The 16,878-nt window shown below is 44.8% G+C and overlaps 2 protein-coding genes across 10 annotated transcripts; one reads left to right on the plus strand and one right to left on the minus strand.

Annotated features, from left to right (window-relative positions):
- On the minus strand, positions 1-7,479 carry LOC128616724 (bucky ball-like). Of its 9 annotated transcripts, XM_053639496.1 has the most exons (8): positions 7,376-7,479; positions 3,368-3,517; positions 2,797-3,118; positions 2,505-2,603; positions 1,070-2,401; positions 746-832; positions 509-657; positions 1-342 (listed from the first exon to the last, which is right to left on the minus strand). In XM_053639496.1, exons 5-8 carry the CDS (start codon positions 2,376-2,378, stop codon positions 301-303), a joined length of 1,587 nt encoding a protein of 528 aa, XP_053495471.1. In that variant the 5' UTR covers positions 2,379-2,401; positions 2,505-2,603; positions 2,797-3,118; positions 3,368-3,517; positions 7,376-7,479; the 3' UTR covers positions 1-300. The 9 variants fall into 9 exon arrangements, with proteins under 9 accessions (XP_053495471.1, XP_053495474.1, XP_053495472.1 ...); XM_053639499.1 differs by lacking the exon at positions 2,505-2,603 and having other exon boundaries at positions 2,845-3,118; XM_053639497.1 differs by having other exon boundaries at positions 1,070-2,603; positions 2,845-3,118.
- A 399-nt stretch (positions 7,480-7,878) lies between these two features.
- On the plus strand, positions 7,879-14,471 carry kbtbd2 (kelch repeat and BTB (POZ) domain containing 2). Its single transcript, XM_053639490.1, has 5 exons — positions 7,879-7,926; positions 8,438-8,466; positions 9,658-10,002; positions 10,114-10,279; positions 12,007-14,471. Exons 3-5 carry the CDS (start codon positions 9,830-9,832, stop codon positions 13,636-13,638), a joined length of 1,971 nt encoding a protein of 656 aa, XP_053495465.1. The 5' UTR covers positions 7,879-7,926; positions 8,438-8,466; positions 9,658-9,829; the 3' UTR covers positions 13,639-14,471.
- Positions 14,472-16,878: the final 2,407 nt, after the last annotated feature.

Below are 16,878 nucleotides of genomic sequence, written 5' to 3' on the forward strand. Positions count from 1 at the left end.
TTGGAATATGTACTGAGAATCAACACATTATTATTATTATTATTATTATTATTATTATTATTATTAATAATAACAGTTGTGATGTTCATTTTGAAGCACTCCACCTGCAGGGACAGTGGCGAAATAAAGCGGCAAAAAGAAGAACAGGGTTTGATATGAACGTGGGTGCAGAAGGTGCAGGTAGATTTAATGCGGTGAACTGTAACCATGGCGACTGTGCAACCCAAAACTCGCTTTCTTCAAATCCGAACACAAAAACAACGCGTGTGTTTACAGTCTCTCTGGATGATGACGTGAACTTTAGCGACATTTAGCATCGTGCTCCTCCTCTTTTAGTGGGTCCTGTAAAAGATGAAGAAACACATTAAAGTTTATATCACAATGTAAAGGATTATAAGTTACAGCAAATTACAAGAAAGAAAGAAAGAAAGAAAGAAAGAAAGAAAGAGCCAACCCAACAGGGCTTTATGAAAGTTATAAATAAATAAAATCAGAAAGATAATCATACATTGTGAAAATCACACCTGCCTTTTGGCCTGTGGTACTGAAGCACTTCCTGTTCGTCCTCTTCATCCTCATCATCATCATCATCTTCCTCATTTCTGGAGCCCTTACACACCTCTGGCTTAAAGCGAGCTTTTCTCTGTCCCTGTCTTTCTGTATAAAACATAAACAATGAAATATTATATATATAAATAAAAATTCTTTACGTTCAAGATGAAGTAAGAGTAACCGTCAGATTTACGTGGTCTTTGTGGTAAGGGTTGAGCTCTGTATGCTTTTGCTCTGGTGTTCACTCCAACACGATCTGACGTCGGCCTGCACCGTCGCTCTGCCAAATAACGAGACTCAAATCAATCACTAGCCAGACTTTATGAACTAAATCTTCCATTTTAATCCACCACTGCTCAGACTAGAGTTGTTTTTTTTTTTTTACTACAAATCAAGTTGTGAATCATTGGGTGAAAAAAGGGTTAATGGTCATCACATAGTATAGCAAGCTATGAGCTGCTTCATTAGCATCCAAGAACCCTTACTTTCTCACAAATACACTCAGAATTAGCTTTACCTGGGTGGGCGTTAGCTGCTCTGGCACTCTTCTCTGTTGAGCACATGCACGCCTCGCAGCATAAATGCTCAGAACGTGACGATTCGTGCTGACTTTCCGCCTTCTCTCGGTGATGCGCGGCCCTGACTTTGTGTTTTACCATCGAGTGTGTTTTCCTGGTCGTGTGAGCCTTCCCTGCTGCACTTCGGAGGCGATATTCGCCCTCGACCCCATCCGAGTCTTCCGCGTCTTCGTAACGGTGCGCTTTGTTCCTGCTCAGCTCCTTGAAGGTGCGCGATCCGCATGTAGCGCACGTCAGTCTCTTCGGATAGAGCAAGCACAGATCGGAACTGTGGCATCTCCTGGACGTGACCTCGGCGAGCTTCCCGCCTGCGTAGATTCGTGTTGGAAACAGGTCAATGTCGTCTAAATCGGTGGAGAGAAGCTCATCGTGCGACGAGAGCTCGTCCAGGGACGGACTTAAGACGCTGACACGCTCGTGAGCCAGCTGAGGAGGATGGTAAGTATAACTTAACGGAGACCCAAGCGAGGGAGGAGTAATGCTGGCTCCGTAAACACCAGAAGACAGCACCTTCTCAAACGGCAAGTGGAGGATACAGCACGAATAATCTTGCGATTTCTGGTTTAGACTTTGATCTTCAGCCTTTCTGGTTAAAGAAGAACGTGCAGGAGAGGACTGGGATGAAGGGCGACTGGCGATACAATTGTCCCACTCTATCTTCTCAGTGGTTTGTACCACCTCTTCATCTTGGACCTGCTCATCCTGGTTTTTCTCTTCACAGCTACCACTTCGCGAATGGTTTTGAGACAAGTCCGAGTGACACTCTGAGCAGTCGTGGTACACTGCCTCGTTCTTTTCTTTTTCCTCTTCTTCTTCTTCTTTCCCTGAAGCCAAAGATGAGTCCTCCTCTCGAGTCACGTGTTCGACATGACTACATCTCATCTCTCTATCGTCATCCGCCATGTTGGAGTTGCTAATCAGTGTCTTTCCCATGGTTCCACTTTCTTCCTCACACCTTGGTTTCTTGGTTAATGGTGACATGCTTCCAGACATTTGGGAACTGTCGCTGGCACGCAGTTGTTCCAAACATTCAATGAGTTTATTTAAGGCCTCGCTCGGGTCCGTTTGGGCTCCTACGCACGTCGTCTCTCGTGGAGCGGCCTGGTCATGTTGGTACTGTCGGAGAGAAGCGTCACATCCTGGGGCGTGGGGGAAGTTTCGCTCGTGTACCCTGCGGTAATCAATAGGATGCATGGGGGCGTGAGGCATGACATAACCTGGATACTGCAGGTAGGAATAAGGGAGCATGTAGGGACGACCAAAATGGAAGGCTGGGGAAGTAAATGACAGCAATCATCAGAAACCATATTTAGAAAACACATTTTAACAGGCAGGCTGAGAGCTGTCTCTATGATTAAAGGTTAAAAGCCACACTGAAGTTCAAAGATCCAGCAAATTCCTTCAAGCCTCAAATACTGTAGCATGTGGCCTTTGCCAATGTGTGGAAGTCACGACTCGGGGTGGTGAAAAATTCTAAGGAAAATGGTTAGATGGGGGAAAAATTATTTAAATCAGGATACATTAGGCACTTCATTCGTTTAAAAATATTTCAGACCAAATGAGGCCATTTCTACAGTCAACTGCACACTGTGTAAGACTATGCTGTGAATATTTTTTCTTGCTTTAATGACTATGTATGAAGTACACAGATGTGCGCGAGACCCACTCCTGCTGCTTCTTCTTCTTAGATTAGATAAATTGAAAGTCCTCGAACCGTGGCACGCGTCACGTCCGGCGGTGTGTAAAAGAGCGCTTTCAGAGCCGCGGGTTGCACATCACTATCTTCTATATCACTCAGCTAGTTCAGAATCAGATTCCCATCCATCAGGAAGCTCCTCCCTATCACAGCTACCAAACCAGGGAAGGCAAAAGCTATCACTCGCTTCCTCCGAAGGAACGTGAAGCCAGCCGACCGCATCTTTTTCAAACTGCTATCCGCCCACTTCCGCATTCCTGAGCTCACAGACGACCATGATTTTCTAGTGTCGCTGTGATTGATTGAGGAGAGAGAGAGAGAGAATACTACCCATCACTGTAAAATAGTTCTTTGATGTCGCTGAAGATCACATGTTAATTATAACAATTAATACGCAAGACATTCAGGTGGATTTCCTTTTGTAACGTGTAAAGTATAATGAACCAACAGATCCACCAGTAGGTTAGTGTTGAAATAACGTGCCTTAGATGGTAAACATCTCCTAATGCACTTTGTAGGGACATGGTTTGCCATTTCTTACCAGGTCCAGGGAAGCCATGCTGGCTGTAAGGGTGATTCATGTGCCATTGATAAGTATAAAACGGCTGCACCGCTGGTTGAACATAGAAGAATGGCCTGGGATGACTGCTGGAACGTTCATTTGCCGCGGGTTGCGAGGGTTTGCTAGGCTCTGTTGTACAAACACACACAAAAAAAGTACTAAATATACCTTTGGTACTCTTACAAAAGCATACTGTGATGTACCTTATGAAAATATTATATATTATTTCTCAGCTCTTGGTTATATCTGATTTCTGAATAACATTTTCTGACGTTCAAGTTTACTTATTTATTTATTTTTCCATTCTTGATCCCTGGTCTGAAAAAAATAAATCCCAACTTAGACCACCATAATATGCTTCGTTGGTCTAAAATGGTTAAGCTACTCTTCCAGCCAGTGCTAGTTGGTTGCCTCTCAGCCTAACAGGGTCATTAGTTGGTCTTTCAGGTAGAACCAGTCTGCCCAGCTTGAACCAGCCTGTAGGTGTCCAAAAACTGTCAAACCCCATCAAATCAAACAGGCCTGACAAGCTAGAACTAACCTGACCAAACAAACTAGCCAACTGGACCAGCAAGAACCAACCCATAAGTGTCCAATACTCCTCTAAAACCATTCAACGAAGCAGGTCTGACCAGCCAGAACCAGCCTCGCCAGCTTGAATGAGCTAGAACCAACCTATAGGTGTGTAAAACCTCTAATACCTTCAGACCAAACAAACCTGACTAGCTAGAATCTGCCTATATGTGTCAAATCCCTCAAACACCATTAAATCAAACAAGCCTGACTTGCTAGAACCAGCCTGACCAACCGGACTAGTCAACTGGATCTGCTAGGACCCAACCTGTAAATGCCCGGAATCACCACCACACTAAACAAGCCTGACCAGCCAGGATGAGCCTGACGACCTGACATCTTACCAACCAGCCTGTAGATAACCAAAACAACTAATGTCTGCAAGTCTCCAAAACTCCTCGAATGCCAGAACAGCCAAGGCTTCCAGCTAAAACCAGCAAAGTGTCCCAGAATATTTTTCCACAAGGGCCTTCATAAATTTCACACATGAAGTTGTATGAAAACAATTAATTAATTAAAAAATAGATGAATATAATAAACACTTAGTGTTTCTATATTGAATCCAGGACACTGTCCAAACACTGTTAACTCATAACTTTCATTTACTTCCAGTAAAGAGAAATGCTGGCTACAAAATCTCGCGAGATTCCACGGTACCACAGACCGCACTCAATTTCTTACACCTTCACACTGAAATATTAAGAATTTAAACAAAGAGAAGTTTTTACAAATCATTTTTTTCTCATTACTAACTTAAACGTGTACGTACACTAATCATAACTCTTTTAAAAAAAAAAATAAAAGAATGTAAGAAAGAATGAGTGAGAAACTAGCTAATGAGTAGCAAACCATAGTATTTACCGTCCATGACTCAAAACACTGAAAAATAAGTTCTCTTTAGAAGAAAAGAAAGTTACAAATCCCACATAGGAACGAAAGTTTTCCCACCAGGTCCAAACCAATCCAAAAATTGAAATTATTTGCTAATTATCGTGTAAAAAAGCGCACACAGGTAACCGAGTCCGGAAAGGTGTGTTGAGTTTATTATGTCCACCTGTGAGTGCTAATGAATACACCGAGCCTCGTCTCTCCGACTTAACCACAGCTCTGAGAAGCGTATTCACAAACACATTGTAAATACACTCTGTATGGGCAGATTATATCAGTTAAATTACAGGCAAGTAATTATTTCAGCTAATATTCTCGAATAAAAATAATAAAAAATGTTACGTTTGTGCATTATTATTCATCCGTGTGATTCTCCTAAAGCTTTAATAAACACCACACGAGTGTTAAATCTATTATTAATCATTAATGTCAATAATGTGCATAGAAAATCCTCTTCTTTTTTTTTTTTATAGCTGGAATAGACCAAAAATGGGTAATGTGTCGTTCGTGAATGAGTCGGCTCTTTGAATCTGTTCTTTTGGGTGAACTTTGAAAGCCGACTAAATGCAACGCTAAGTCATGTTTTGTTAATTAGAACAATTGTTCGTTGTTAAAAGAACAAGTACAGCCACGTTAGTCAAACAGTGGTTGAAATAGCTTAAACTTTGTCGGTTTTGAGAAAGAGTCGACACTTATTGGTGAGCTGATCCAAATGATCTGACTCAATGAAAAGAGTTGAAATCTCAACCACTATATAAAAAAAAACATTGCTGTACTGTCTTTTTTTGCTCCTATTGTGCTCATTACTAAAGCAGTGAGAAATGTACAATACATTTTTTTTTTAATAAACAATGATCAAAGAATGACCTTTGTAATCATACTTAAACGAAAATGCATATAAAGGTTGTCTAGATATTTAACTATGAGGGAGTGGCGCCCCCTGTTGGGAGAAATTAAATGGTACAGTCTCGTTCCTGGATCCAGGAACGTACAGTGTGTTAATGAGTATGGGAGTACACATCAGGCCTTGGTGGACTCGGTGTGTACCCAGACGACTGTCCATCAAAGCCTGATTCAATGCAGGGCATTGGGAAATGCCAGTCACTATTAAATTCTGGGGGCAAAAGCATAGAGTAGAGGTGGCGGTTAATCCTCGCCCCACCCAACTAACACTAACTCTTGTTAGAAATAGGCCAGGGTTTCAGGCATTATGTTTGTGAATGGGTCCTACAGGACGACATTCAGTATGTTCTGGACCTGAGAGCAAAATTCCATACCTAAAGTCACACAACACAGGAGAATTTAGATTGTGCCCAGGAATGACAGTCTCAATTATTTAACATGGGAGCTTCGCTACTGTAATTCACACCAGGAGATAAAGAACTTGTATTACTTCCCACGTTAAGCTCTAAATTACTCGCAAAGTGGCAAGGGCCCTTTGAGGTCACGTGGCGATTTGGGGAAGTCAGCTATGAAGTGAGGCGAACGGTTAGAGGCAATATCACTTCAGTCAGAGAGGTGGTTCCTGTGGCTCTGGCGACAATGGTCACAGAGAGAGAGGAGCTGGAACTGGAGGTGCCATTGAAACCCCAGCTCATTCCACCCGAGTCCCTTGTGGAGACCATCTCTCACCATCCCAGAGAGCACAGATTGCCATACAAGCAGAATTTTTCTATCTGTTTTCACCTCTACCCAGTCGCAAAACCTCAGGGGTGGTGGTATGCAGCAAAAAGGTAGTTTGGTGTGAGCTGAAGGCTAGGCTTGACTCGAGGAGTCCTACAGTGACTGGAGCAGCTCAGTGTTGGTTTAGGGCCCCAGCAATGTGTCAAAGTCTCATGGACAGATTACTCTACCCATACAATGTGTATGCCATTCCTTATTTAGATGACATAATGATTGACAGCAGCATTTACACCATTTGAGAGCTGTCCTGAGATCCTTGAGACCCAAGGAAGTGTGCAATTGGACAGGTGGAAGTATGGTATCTGGGCTTCCACTTCTGCCATGGGCAGGTGCAATTATAATCATTTACGCTTTTGAGTAAACGTCCCATATTTGTTTTAGTCAAATTAACTGGGGAACTGAACTGCTGAATCACTTTTCAGTGTAAACTGAGCAAGTAACATAATGTTAGCTAAAGCTAACATGACAGATGCTTCAAGCTAGTTTAGTTACATTATGATAAACAGTTTACCAGACAAACTACGGTATGTCAAATGTGTTCATAATAAGTTTTAAATCCGTTTATTCTCATTGTGAGCCTATAAAAGTAAACTTACGCATTTACACAATCAGCAATATTCCCGAGCTTTGGCAGCCGCGACGGTGTTGCTTTTTGGTTAGTCTAGGTTTAAATTCCTTAAACAAAATAAAGACGGATTGGATTGGATTGGTTTGGTTTCCCATAACCTGAGTTTGTTCAGCTGCTGTACCTTCATGGTACAGGCCCCAGACCTAATGTTGTGAATGGAGCGTGATGACCTAAACATACAGGTTCGTAGAAAACACAACCCACTTGAAACTCACTGCTCCTGTGGTCATTTTATTGCCGTCCAGATGCGATGGCCCCTGATAAACTAATCCAATCCGAACAGGGCTTTTGATTATATGGCATGTCAGCCATACAAAGCCCTGTGTTTGAGTGGTTACTATAGAAACATGTAAGAACAAACGCATGAATAAAACTGAAACTACTGTACGAGCCATGTGGTATAAAGTACTGTACAATAATGAGTGACAGGGTGTTGTGTGTGATGAAGCGGAATTCCTGCCTACTGTAAAAAGGTTCCAGGGAAACTATGGCTGTATAAAGACTGTTTATGAAATACTGTGTCATTTTGTGACTTTGTTGAAGGTCTTAGTATGCATACATACAAAGTATCTAGGTAATATTCACCTTCCCTAAACAAAATTAAACACATAACTAGCGCTGTTGTTGCTGTTGTTACGAAACTGTTCGAAAATACCGAGTCATGACTGCAGTGCTTGGCCCCCTTTTCGCTCCACGCATGCGCACTACTCCAGCACGCCAGGAATCGACTCGTTTTGCTCGACTCCGCGAGTCACCGCGTTCTAGCGTAATATTATTATTGTTATTATTGATAATTGTGTCGTTAATTTAGCTCACTTTATCCGTTTACTTCGTTTGTTACTCGGGCAAGTTTACATTCTGGAACGTAAATACAAACACAATACAAAAAAACGCAGAATAGTTCACCGGATCACGATATCGTTTACGGGGTCTTCCCCCCCCAAGCTAACCCGAGTTAGCTACATGTCTAGCGTTAGCACTTCCTGAAAGAATAAATATAAATAAAAATACTCTTTTTGCGGTTGGTTAATCATAGTTTATTTAAAACATGTACAGTCTAAGGTTAGTGATACTGGTTAAAACTCCTATAGATGGACGGGTTGTGCTTAGCTAGCATTAGTTATTTTTTTAATTGTCAATTGTTTGCTAGCAAATAGCTAGCGCGCTAACGGTTTTGTATTAGCTGTTATTGCTAGCTTGTGCGGGCCGATTGGGCGTAAAAATAGGTTTATTTCTTGTTTGGATTTGAAACGTTATTTGTTTTATTTTTTGTTCAGAGATTTGACCCGCTTTCAGGATCACTGAGGTAAGATTACGTGGTGTGTGTGTGTGTGTGTGTGTGTGTGTGTTTAATGAAGCTAAGCTAACTGACTAGCCGCGCCTCCTGAAGCTAATCTCGGGGAAATCCGGTGAGAACGCCGAGTTGAATATGTTTATATTTTCATGTTGGAGTTATACACATTGAATCGATGATAAAGATGATTACAGACAGCGGGTATGGGTTTAGTTTTCGGGTCACAGCGGTACAGGGTTATGTAACAGAGACCCGGGTTCAGGGGTCTGGTCCCCAATATCCTCAATACATGTTTATCATTGGGTTTATTATCGAGTTAAACCGACTGAGGCCTAAAACATGTCTTTAATATCAGAGAGCGTCTGTCTGTCGTTCTCTCTGTCGCTATGTCTGTCTGTCTTTCTTTCTGTCTCTCTTTCTGTATGTCTGTCTCTTTATCTGTCTATCTGTCTTTCTCTCTGTATCTGTTTCTGTCTTCCTATTTGTGTCTGTCTGTCTCTCTGTCTCTCTCTCTGTCTGTCTTTGTCTCTCCTGTATTAGTTGAGAGGACTCTTGTATGTGAAGTGGTTTATGAGTGAGGAGACAGGAGCACGGTGATGTATATCCAGCGGAGAACAGTACGAGTAGTGCTACTGTACCAGGTTTATAACTGAGTTCTAGAGAAGCAGAGTCGAGCTGTAAGAGCCAGACTCAGTTTTTATTTATTTTATTAAATAATTAATAAATAATGTGGGGTTGGTGTTTTAGGGGTTAGTTACGCGCTCATGGAAGAGGTGTGTCTGTAGCTGTTTTTTTAGTGGCACATTCTGCGGTCCGGATTGAGTTTGGAAATTCATTCACCACTGTCAGTCTCTGTCGTTCTGTCTCTCTCTTTCTTTCTCTTTGTCTCTGTTTCTCTATCTTCCCTGTCTCTCACCATCATTCTCTCTCTCTCTCTTTCTGTGTTCTGTCTCTCTTCCTGTTTCTCTCTCTTCTGTCTGTCTGTCTCGCTCTCTTTCTGTGTTCCGTCTCTTTCTGTCTGTCTGAGATCCCCCCCACACACCTGTTCTACACCTGTGCAGGTGAATCAGGTGTGTGTTAGTCAGTGTAGAATGTGTGCAGTGCAGCTGTAAGGCGTGTTACCGATAGAGAACGTCTACGGGAATTATGTACGTGTTTGTGTGTTTATGAGCGTTTTTCTGATCCCGATTGTTTTCTTTACAGACACAACGGACCTCACGCGACACCGATGTAGTAGTCGTCATCTCGCCCCCTACCTCATACACTTGGGAGCGACGACAGGTAGACAGACTTCCCTTGGTTTCGCTTTGTTGCTGTGACGGTTGAGAGTCGAAGCGTGAAGATTTTCTGGGTTTGTGACTGATGGGACGTGAGGATGACGGAGGAAGGGGAATCTTGCTCGGTGAACTCGCAGTTCGCCGTCTCTGTTCTCGACCAGCTGAAGTTGTTCTACGAGGAGAAATTACTAACTGACATCACGCTGCTGGTGGAGGACCATGAGTTCCACTGCCATAAGATCATCCTGGCCACGTGCAGCTCTTATTTCAGGTAGGATGGTAGGGAAATGTGTGTTCCTGATGTTTACGACAGTAGAAGGTTCTCGGCTGTGTCCGGTGGGACAGGGTGCTGTAGAATACATTTGTGCTTTGTGTTTTTCAGGGCGATGTTCATGAGTGGACTGAGCGAGAGCAAACAGTCACACGTCCACTTGAGGAACGTGGATCCCATAACACTGCAGACCATCATTGCATATGCTTATACGGGAAACCTGGAAATTACACACAGTACAGTGGAGTTACTGTATGAAACGGCTTGTTTTCTACAGGTACAACGCACACACACACACACAGTTACTTACCCACTGACTGACTAACCTGGTCAGTTAGCCTAATAACAGACTGTGATTCCCAGTGAATGATTGATTAATCGTCTATTCCAGTTAGTTGCCTAGGAATGGTCTGTACTGGTTCCTTGCGTCAGGCCAGTCTGTACTGGTTACTCACCTAGGGACTGTATGACTTGGTTACTTGCGACTTAGCTAGGGACTGTCTGCTCTGATCACTTCCTTAGAGACTGGCTTGGTTACTTCCCTAGGGACTGGTCACCTGCTTAGGGACTTTCTGACCTAAATACATGCCTAGGGACTGTCTGTTCTGGTTACCTTCCTAGGGACTGTCTGTTCTGGTTACCTTCCCAGGGACTGTCTGACCTAAATACATGCCTAGGGACTGTCTGTTCTGGTTACCTTCCCAGGGACTGTCTGTTCTGGTTACCTTCCCAGGGACTGTCTGACCTAAATACTGGTCTAGGGACTTGTCTAGGGCCTGTCTTTTCTCATTACTGGTCTGTCTGACCTGGTCACCCAATAGAGATTCTGTTCTGTTTACTTGCCTAGGGACTAGGGATGTCACGAGAACCGACACTTTTTATGACCAAGTTGGTACCAACATTTTAAAAATGTGACGGTACTTGTTTTTCTGCAGTGGCGTAGGTACGGTTGGTAATGAATGTACCGAGGTTGCAATTCTTCCAGAACTGAAGGGGGCAGCAAATACGCGCAAGTGTTTTAGTCGGTCCACAAGTGGTGAAGAAGAAGAATAACGCCTGCAAGCACGCGGGAAAAACTACAGAAGATAGCGACAATTTTAGCTCCGCCCGACCCATTTAGATGAAAAGAAAGGAAAGGTAGTGTCGTAGTTGCCATCGTTCATTTCAAACAAAGCGAGGAAACACCTGGAATTTGGTGAAGCACCTGAAAGACTGTCCTATGTTATGTTTGTTTGAGGCAGCTGCATTGTAGCCGTGAAACCAGCTAACGTTATGCTCCATGTAATGTTAGCGATAGACAGTTATTTGTTAACGATGCTAACGCATTGCACTGTTCTAAACTACCTCCGAATGTTCCACCATGCATCGCCATTCAGCCAGTGTCCTGTCAGATAAATGTAGCCTCATGTCACTAATAATTGTTGAACTGTTAATGGTTTAAATGAATCTTTTTGGCCTGCCACCATATCAGGGAATTTAAGCTAATGCTTGCATTCAGAGTATAAGGGGTGTGTGTGTGTGTGCGTGTGCATGGTTTTAGGTGTGCACCTTATCACTTATTATTAGCACTGTTTTGTTAGTCATTGTCAGACAGTGTTTGATAACTTAAATCTCTCTCTCTCTCTCCCTCTCTGTCTCTTTTTGCCAGTATTAGCCAGAGGAGGATGTCCTCCAGGAGTTTTTAATTAAAAATTATTCTTTTTTAATGGTTTATTTATTTATTTTATTTTTGAACCACACAGAGGTATCGACTTTGGTATGGAGTTTCGTGTACTTTTGGTGGTATCTGTACCGACTACTAGATTTTTGGTATCGTGACATCCCTACTAGGGACTGCCTGGCTTGGTTCCTTACCTTGCTGTTACTGATCTAGGGACTGTCTTTTATGGCTCCTTTATCTGCTTGCTTAATGAATTAAATGACTGTTTCTTATTCAAGTAATTATGTAAAATCCATACACGTGAACTAAGAATGCTCACTCTGTGTCCTGTTTCTGTCTCTAAGGTGGACGGCGTGGTATGCGCTTGCCGGGACTTTCTCCTGCGCTCACTCTCGGTGGATAACTGCGTGCGTATACTAAGTCTGGCCGACGCGTTCGGCTGTGCCGAGCTGAAGCGCAGTGCCCAGCGCGTAGTGGAACTGAACTTTCGACACGTGTGTCGGGGCGAGGCCTTCCTGCAGCTCTCTCACACTCTGCTGCTGGAACTGCTGGGCAGCGACGCGCTGGACGTAGAGCGCGAGGAGACCGTGCGACAGGCAGCCGCGCTGTGGCTCGAGCACGACGCCGCGCACCGAGAGCGCCACCTGTCGGCCGTGCTTAGCCTCGTGCGCGTCGACGCCTTGGCCGAGATCACGCAGCGCGCCTGGTTCCGCGGCTTGCCGCAAAACCACAAGTCCATCGTGATCCAGGGACTGTACAAATCCATGCCCAAGTTCTTTAAGCCGCGATTAGGCATGACGAAAGAGGAAATGCTCATTTTTCTAGACACCGACTCGGCAAGCGATTATAACAATCACGACTTACACCGTCCTCCTAGCGAGTTTAACAATCTGCATTTGCGCCGCTCGCCTAGCAACGACAACGATTTGCCTTTACATCACTTGCCCAGCAGTAACGATGATTCCCAGCGCTCCATCACATGCTACAGCCCCCAAGCTGAAAAAGTCTACAAGCTGACTAGCCCTCCAGATGACCTGCGCAGGTTCGGGATCCTCGTCACGCCTGAGAACGATGTGTTTGTTGCCGGAGGTGAACAGCCGGTCAAGAATGGCAAATGGAAGGCAGTGCAGAGTTTCTATTGGTTGGATGCACAGCAGAACGCATGGGTGGCGAAAGCAGCCATGTTGAGCGCACGCACACGCCCCACGCTCGTCTTCTGCCACGGGTTCGTCTACGCCATCGGAGGAGGTGGCGGCGGCGGCGGCTACGACGACATGGGTGGAAGCCATGATGACGATGTCACGATGGAGCGTTACGATCGCAGTCGAGACGAATGGAGCGCAACAAGCCCGATGCCAACTCATAGCTCTTTGAGGCAGAACAACATGGCGGCCGTAGCTGTTAACGACCGTGTTTACGTGGTTATCCGCGACGCTATGTTTTGCTACTCGCCACGTAACGACGTCTGGACAGAAATAACGGCGCAGAGGAGGAGAATCTGTTTAGGCTCCGCCTGCTTTTTTTCAGGCACCGCCACCGCTGCTGTTCTCGGTGACCTCATATTCTACGTCAGCGGAGGAGGAGGAGACAGCGCGGCCGAGATTTATGATACGAGTCGGGACGAGTGGCGCACGATTTCCGCGGTGCCCGTCCCTGACGTCGACGGTGCAGCTGTATCGGAGGTGTGCGTGCGGGCGGTGGTTCTACTCGATACGTTGTGCGTGTTCATGCGCGAACGTCACGGAGACTACGCGCTAATACGTTACGATGTGACGCGAGAGCGCTGGCTCCGCCCCCAGCCAATTCCCCGCCGTGCCCTAGGCCGCCTCAGCAGTCGCTTCCGCCTTGCCGTCGCCAAGCTCTACCCGTCCTGCCTCACCGAGTTGCCCTGGAAACCACCAGCATGCCCATTCCCCCCTGACGACGAGGAAGAGTTTAGCACGGACGGAGAAACCCTAGAGCTACCAGATTTATAAAGAAACGGCGGCCGGCCATTTTAAAACCCGGACAGAGAGACTGCTCCAAACGGCGGCCGTCTTCAATCCGAGCGTAGAGGCGTGTCCAGTAACGGTATCCGTTTTGAAACGTTTGGATGTTTACCTTTTTAAGTAAAGGCTGGGTGTTTCAAATCAGAGCCATTAACGACGTGCAAGGTAATCAGTGCGCAGCCGTCCTAGCGATAAAAGATAGCCCAGGTGTTTTAAACGCACAGTGATCTGCGTTCTGTTAGAATCCCAGGTGGACCGTTTAACCAGGAAGCAGTACTCATGGCATCAATCTTTATTTCGCACCCCGTGGTGTTTAACTTATTTGTGAGGTGAAGAGAAACGGTAACAAACATCCAACATGGCCGGGATTTGTAGCATCAAAGCATATAGTGTTTTTGTTCAACAGGTTTGCTGGGGGGACACATAGGGAAAATAATAATCATCCGAGGTAGCAAACGGCTGGAGGATCGTTGTGCAGCGAGCGACGGCCATCTTGAATCCACGGAAAGACTATGACGTGCGCGTACAGAGAATGTTCCGGATTTAAACCGTCCGTTAACATTAGAGGAACTGTAAAAAGAAAAAGTCACGACTTTGAGACTTTACCGTGGAACCGGGTGTCCGCCGGGACGCCCCCCCCACACCTGTGATGTCACCACTGACCATGTGTACATGACGATGTAATCGATGGTGTTGAGCCGAGCTCATCGTCGCTCCACAGACTGATTTCTACTGTTCATTAATGCGTCGTTACTATTTCTCCTTTCTCAATGGTTCTGATGATGATGATGATGATGATGCACTTGCTTTCAAATCTTCCACAATATGGCTGCCGTGTACAGGAGTGTGTGTGTGTGTGTGTGTGTGTGTGTGTGTAGGGCTTTTTTTTTTTTTTTTAAGCAATCAGAGTGTGACTGCAGGTTCGGTCATGTACAATTTTTTTTCTTTTTTTTTTTTTTTTAAAAATAGGTAAACCTGTCAGCTCTGATCCTTACTGCGTCTACACCAACCTCAGTGTGTGTGTGTGTGTGTGTGCGCGTGTGTGTGTGTGTGAGTCTAACGGACTGAGTGGACTTGCACACTTCGTCTAACGGTATCACATTTCCATCAAATGCTCATTTACGCAAATATACACAGTTGGAAGGGGGAGGGGCTTAAGCTTAAATTAAATCGACCAATCAAAAGAAGTTGATTGTGACATCATGACTAGCTTTCTCTTTTTTTTTATCTGTGTTTTAAAATAACTGATCTTTTTTAATTACTACAAGAGAACGGTTTTACCTACGTCAGCTCACTTAGACGCTGAGTGAGCGAGCTTTGTCAAGCCGACCTCGTGAACTTTTCCTTCCGCCGTCTAGTCGCTGGAGTGAAGCGGGTTCACACGTCACATCTTTACTCGTTTGAATCGAAACACTGGTGGCTTTAGGCCCTGTTTAGTGACTTAAAAGTACCAAATTCTCCAGATTCAAACTCCTGAAAACTGACTTGCGATGTTCCAGCACGTAACGGTAAGTAGCTTTAGATTCTCTAGCATGCAGGCTAACACTAAGTGAATGTATTGTGCAATTAAAACGAGTGGTTTGTGCTAGGCAGAAGCTAGCGGTGATGTCACTTTGAACGACTTGTTTAAGCCTCGCCCATCTTCACGCTGAGAAACCCGTCACTCGGCCAAATTGGAGTGGGTAAAGTAAGCGTAACAAACGTGACGCGTTCCGGCCGCGTCCCAAACCGGTAGTCTAGCACAATGGCAGCACTCTACAGTAAACTATAAAGGTGAGGTGGAGATACCAGCTAAATCTGCTGTGATTTAGATTCGTGTCCAACAAAAGGGACACGTTTCCGACTTTGTCCTCGGTCGGGGCTCGAGACGACGCAGAGGAAGACTATTTTTACAGGCAAATCACCTTCATCAGGCCGCGTTACTATTTGCTTGGGTAAAACAGCACCGCGCCTTTTAGAATCTAATTTCATTGCCTCTCCAAGAACCGGATAGCATCCGTAACCAACAGCGAAGTACTAATAAACCAACCCAGTGTTACCCGCTCGACTGCCAAAGCAAAGATTTAAACGCGACTCCTACAGGTTGCCATGGTAACGAGAAAGGCTAATCTGTTTAGCTAGCCTGTTTAGCAAGCTTTTTGGTTGCGGTTGGCGGTCGGCTGAAAACTAGCATGCTTGCAGTGGCACGTTGTTTTGAGGCACGATCCGGGACGCAGCCCACGTCCGAGTCCTCAGACCAAAACACTTTTGTTCGCCAGACACTCGGCTGTCTTCGCTTCTGTTATTTAGTGCAAGCGAGTGTGGTTTGGGACGCAGCCCATGACTGTGGCAGGCAGGTTGTCGTTAGTGTAACTTGACCCCTCGTTTGGGACGAAGCCGATGAGATCCTCTCTAGAACGTTCTACAAAGCAGCAGTTGATGGAAACACTTTTCTGTAAGATAACTGTTACCGTAGTGTGTAAGAACGATCGTGTGTGTGTGTGTGTGTATGTTCTGTTTTGGGGGTGGGGTGGGGTGGGGGGGTTTGATGGTTTTGTTGTCAGAGCCTTTGCCACTATAACAGAGGGATTATGGGTAACGTGCGGTTTAACTGGTTCCCGAGTGTGAGGATGTAGATTTCCGACATACACTCAGCCTGTCCCTCAGCACTGTACTACACACACACATTTAATTTATTATTAAACACCTCACAAACACCCTGCCTCTGTCTTTATTCATAACACAGCTGGGTGCAAAAGTTTGCGCACCCCTCGGTTTCTGAAACAAGCGCAAACACTCAAGCGTCGGTGTCGGCGGGAGTCGAGAGAACCGCTCTCGGATCCAAAACGCCGACCTTTGACCTTGGCACAAACATGGAAAAGGAAATTAAAAGATTAATGTTTGATGAGAACAGTGAAGAACATTTTTAAAAAAAATGAAATAGTGAGTGATAGAGTGGTATGATGCAACCGTTGATTTTATTGTCCTCATTATTTCACAGCACACCCGCAAGTGTTTGACTCCTCTTGCACCACAGCAAATTAACACGAACATTTATTTATTTAATTTAAATCTAAGAACAACACGGTTTAATCCATTTATCTTTATGCATTTAATGTTCTGCAGAAGTTAGTTCCTGTTCTGACTTACAGGTACAAACAAAAACATCTCAACAAACCTGCTGGGGGGGGGGGGGTTCTGACAGGAAATTAAGAATATGCGTTCGTCTCTTTAAGTAAGTCGGATCAT

This window comes from Ictalurus furcatus, chromosome 13 (assembly GCF_023375685.1).
Source record: "Ictalurus furcatus strain D&B chromosome 13, Billie_1.0, whole genome shotgun sequence".
Lineage (NCBI taxonomy): Eukaryota > Metazoa > Chordata > Actinopteri > Siluriformes > Ictaluridae > Ictalurus > Ictalurus furcatus.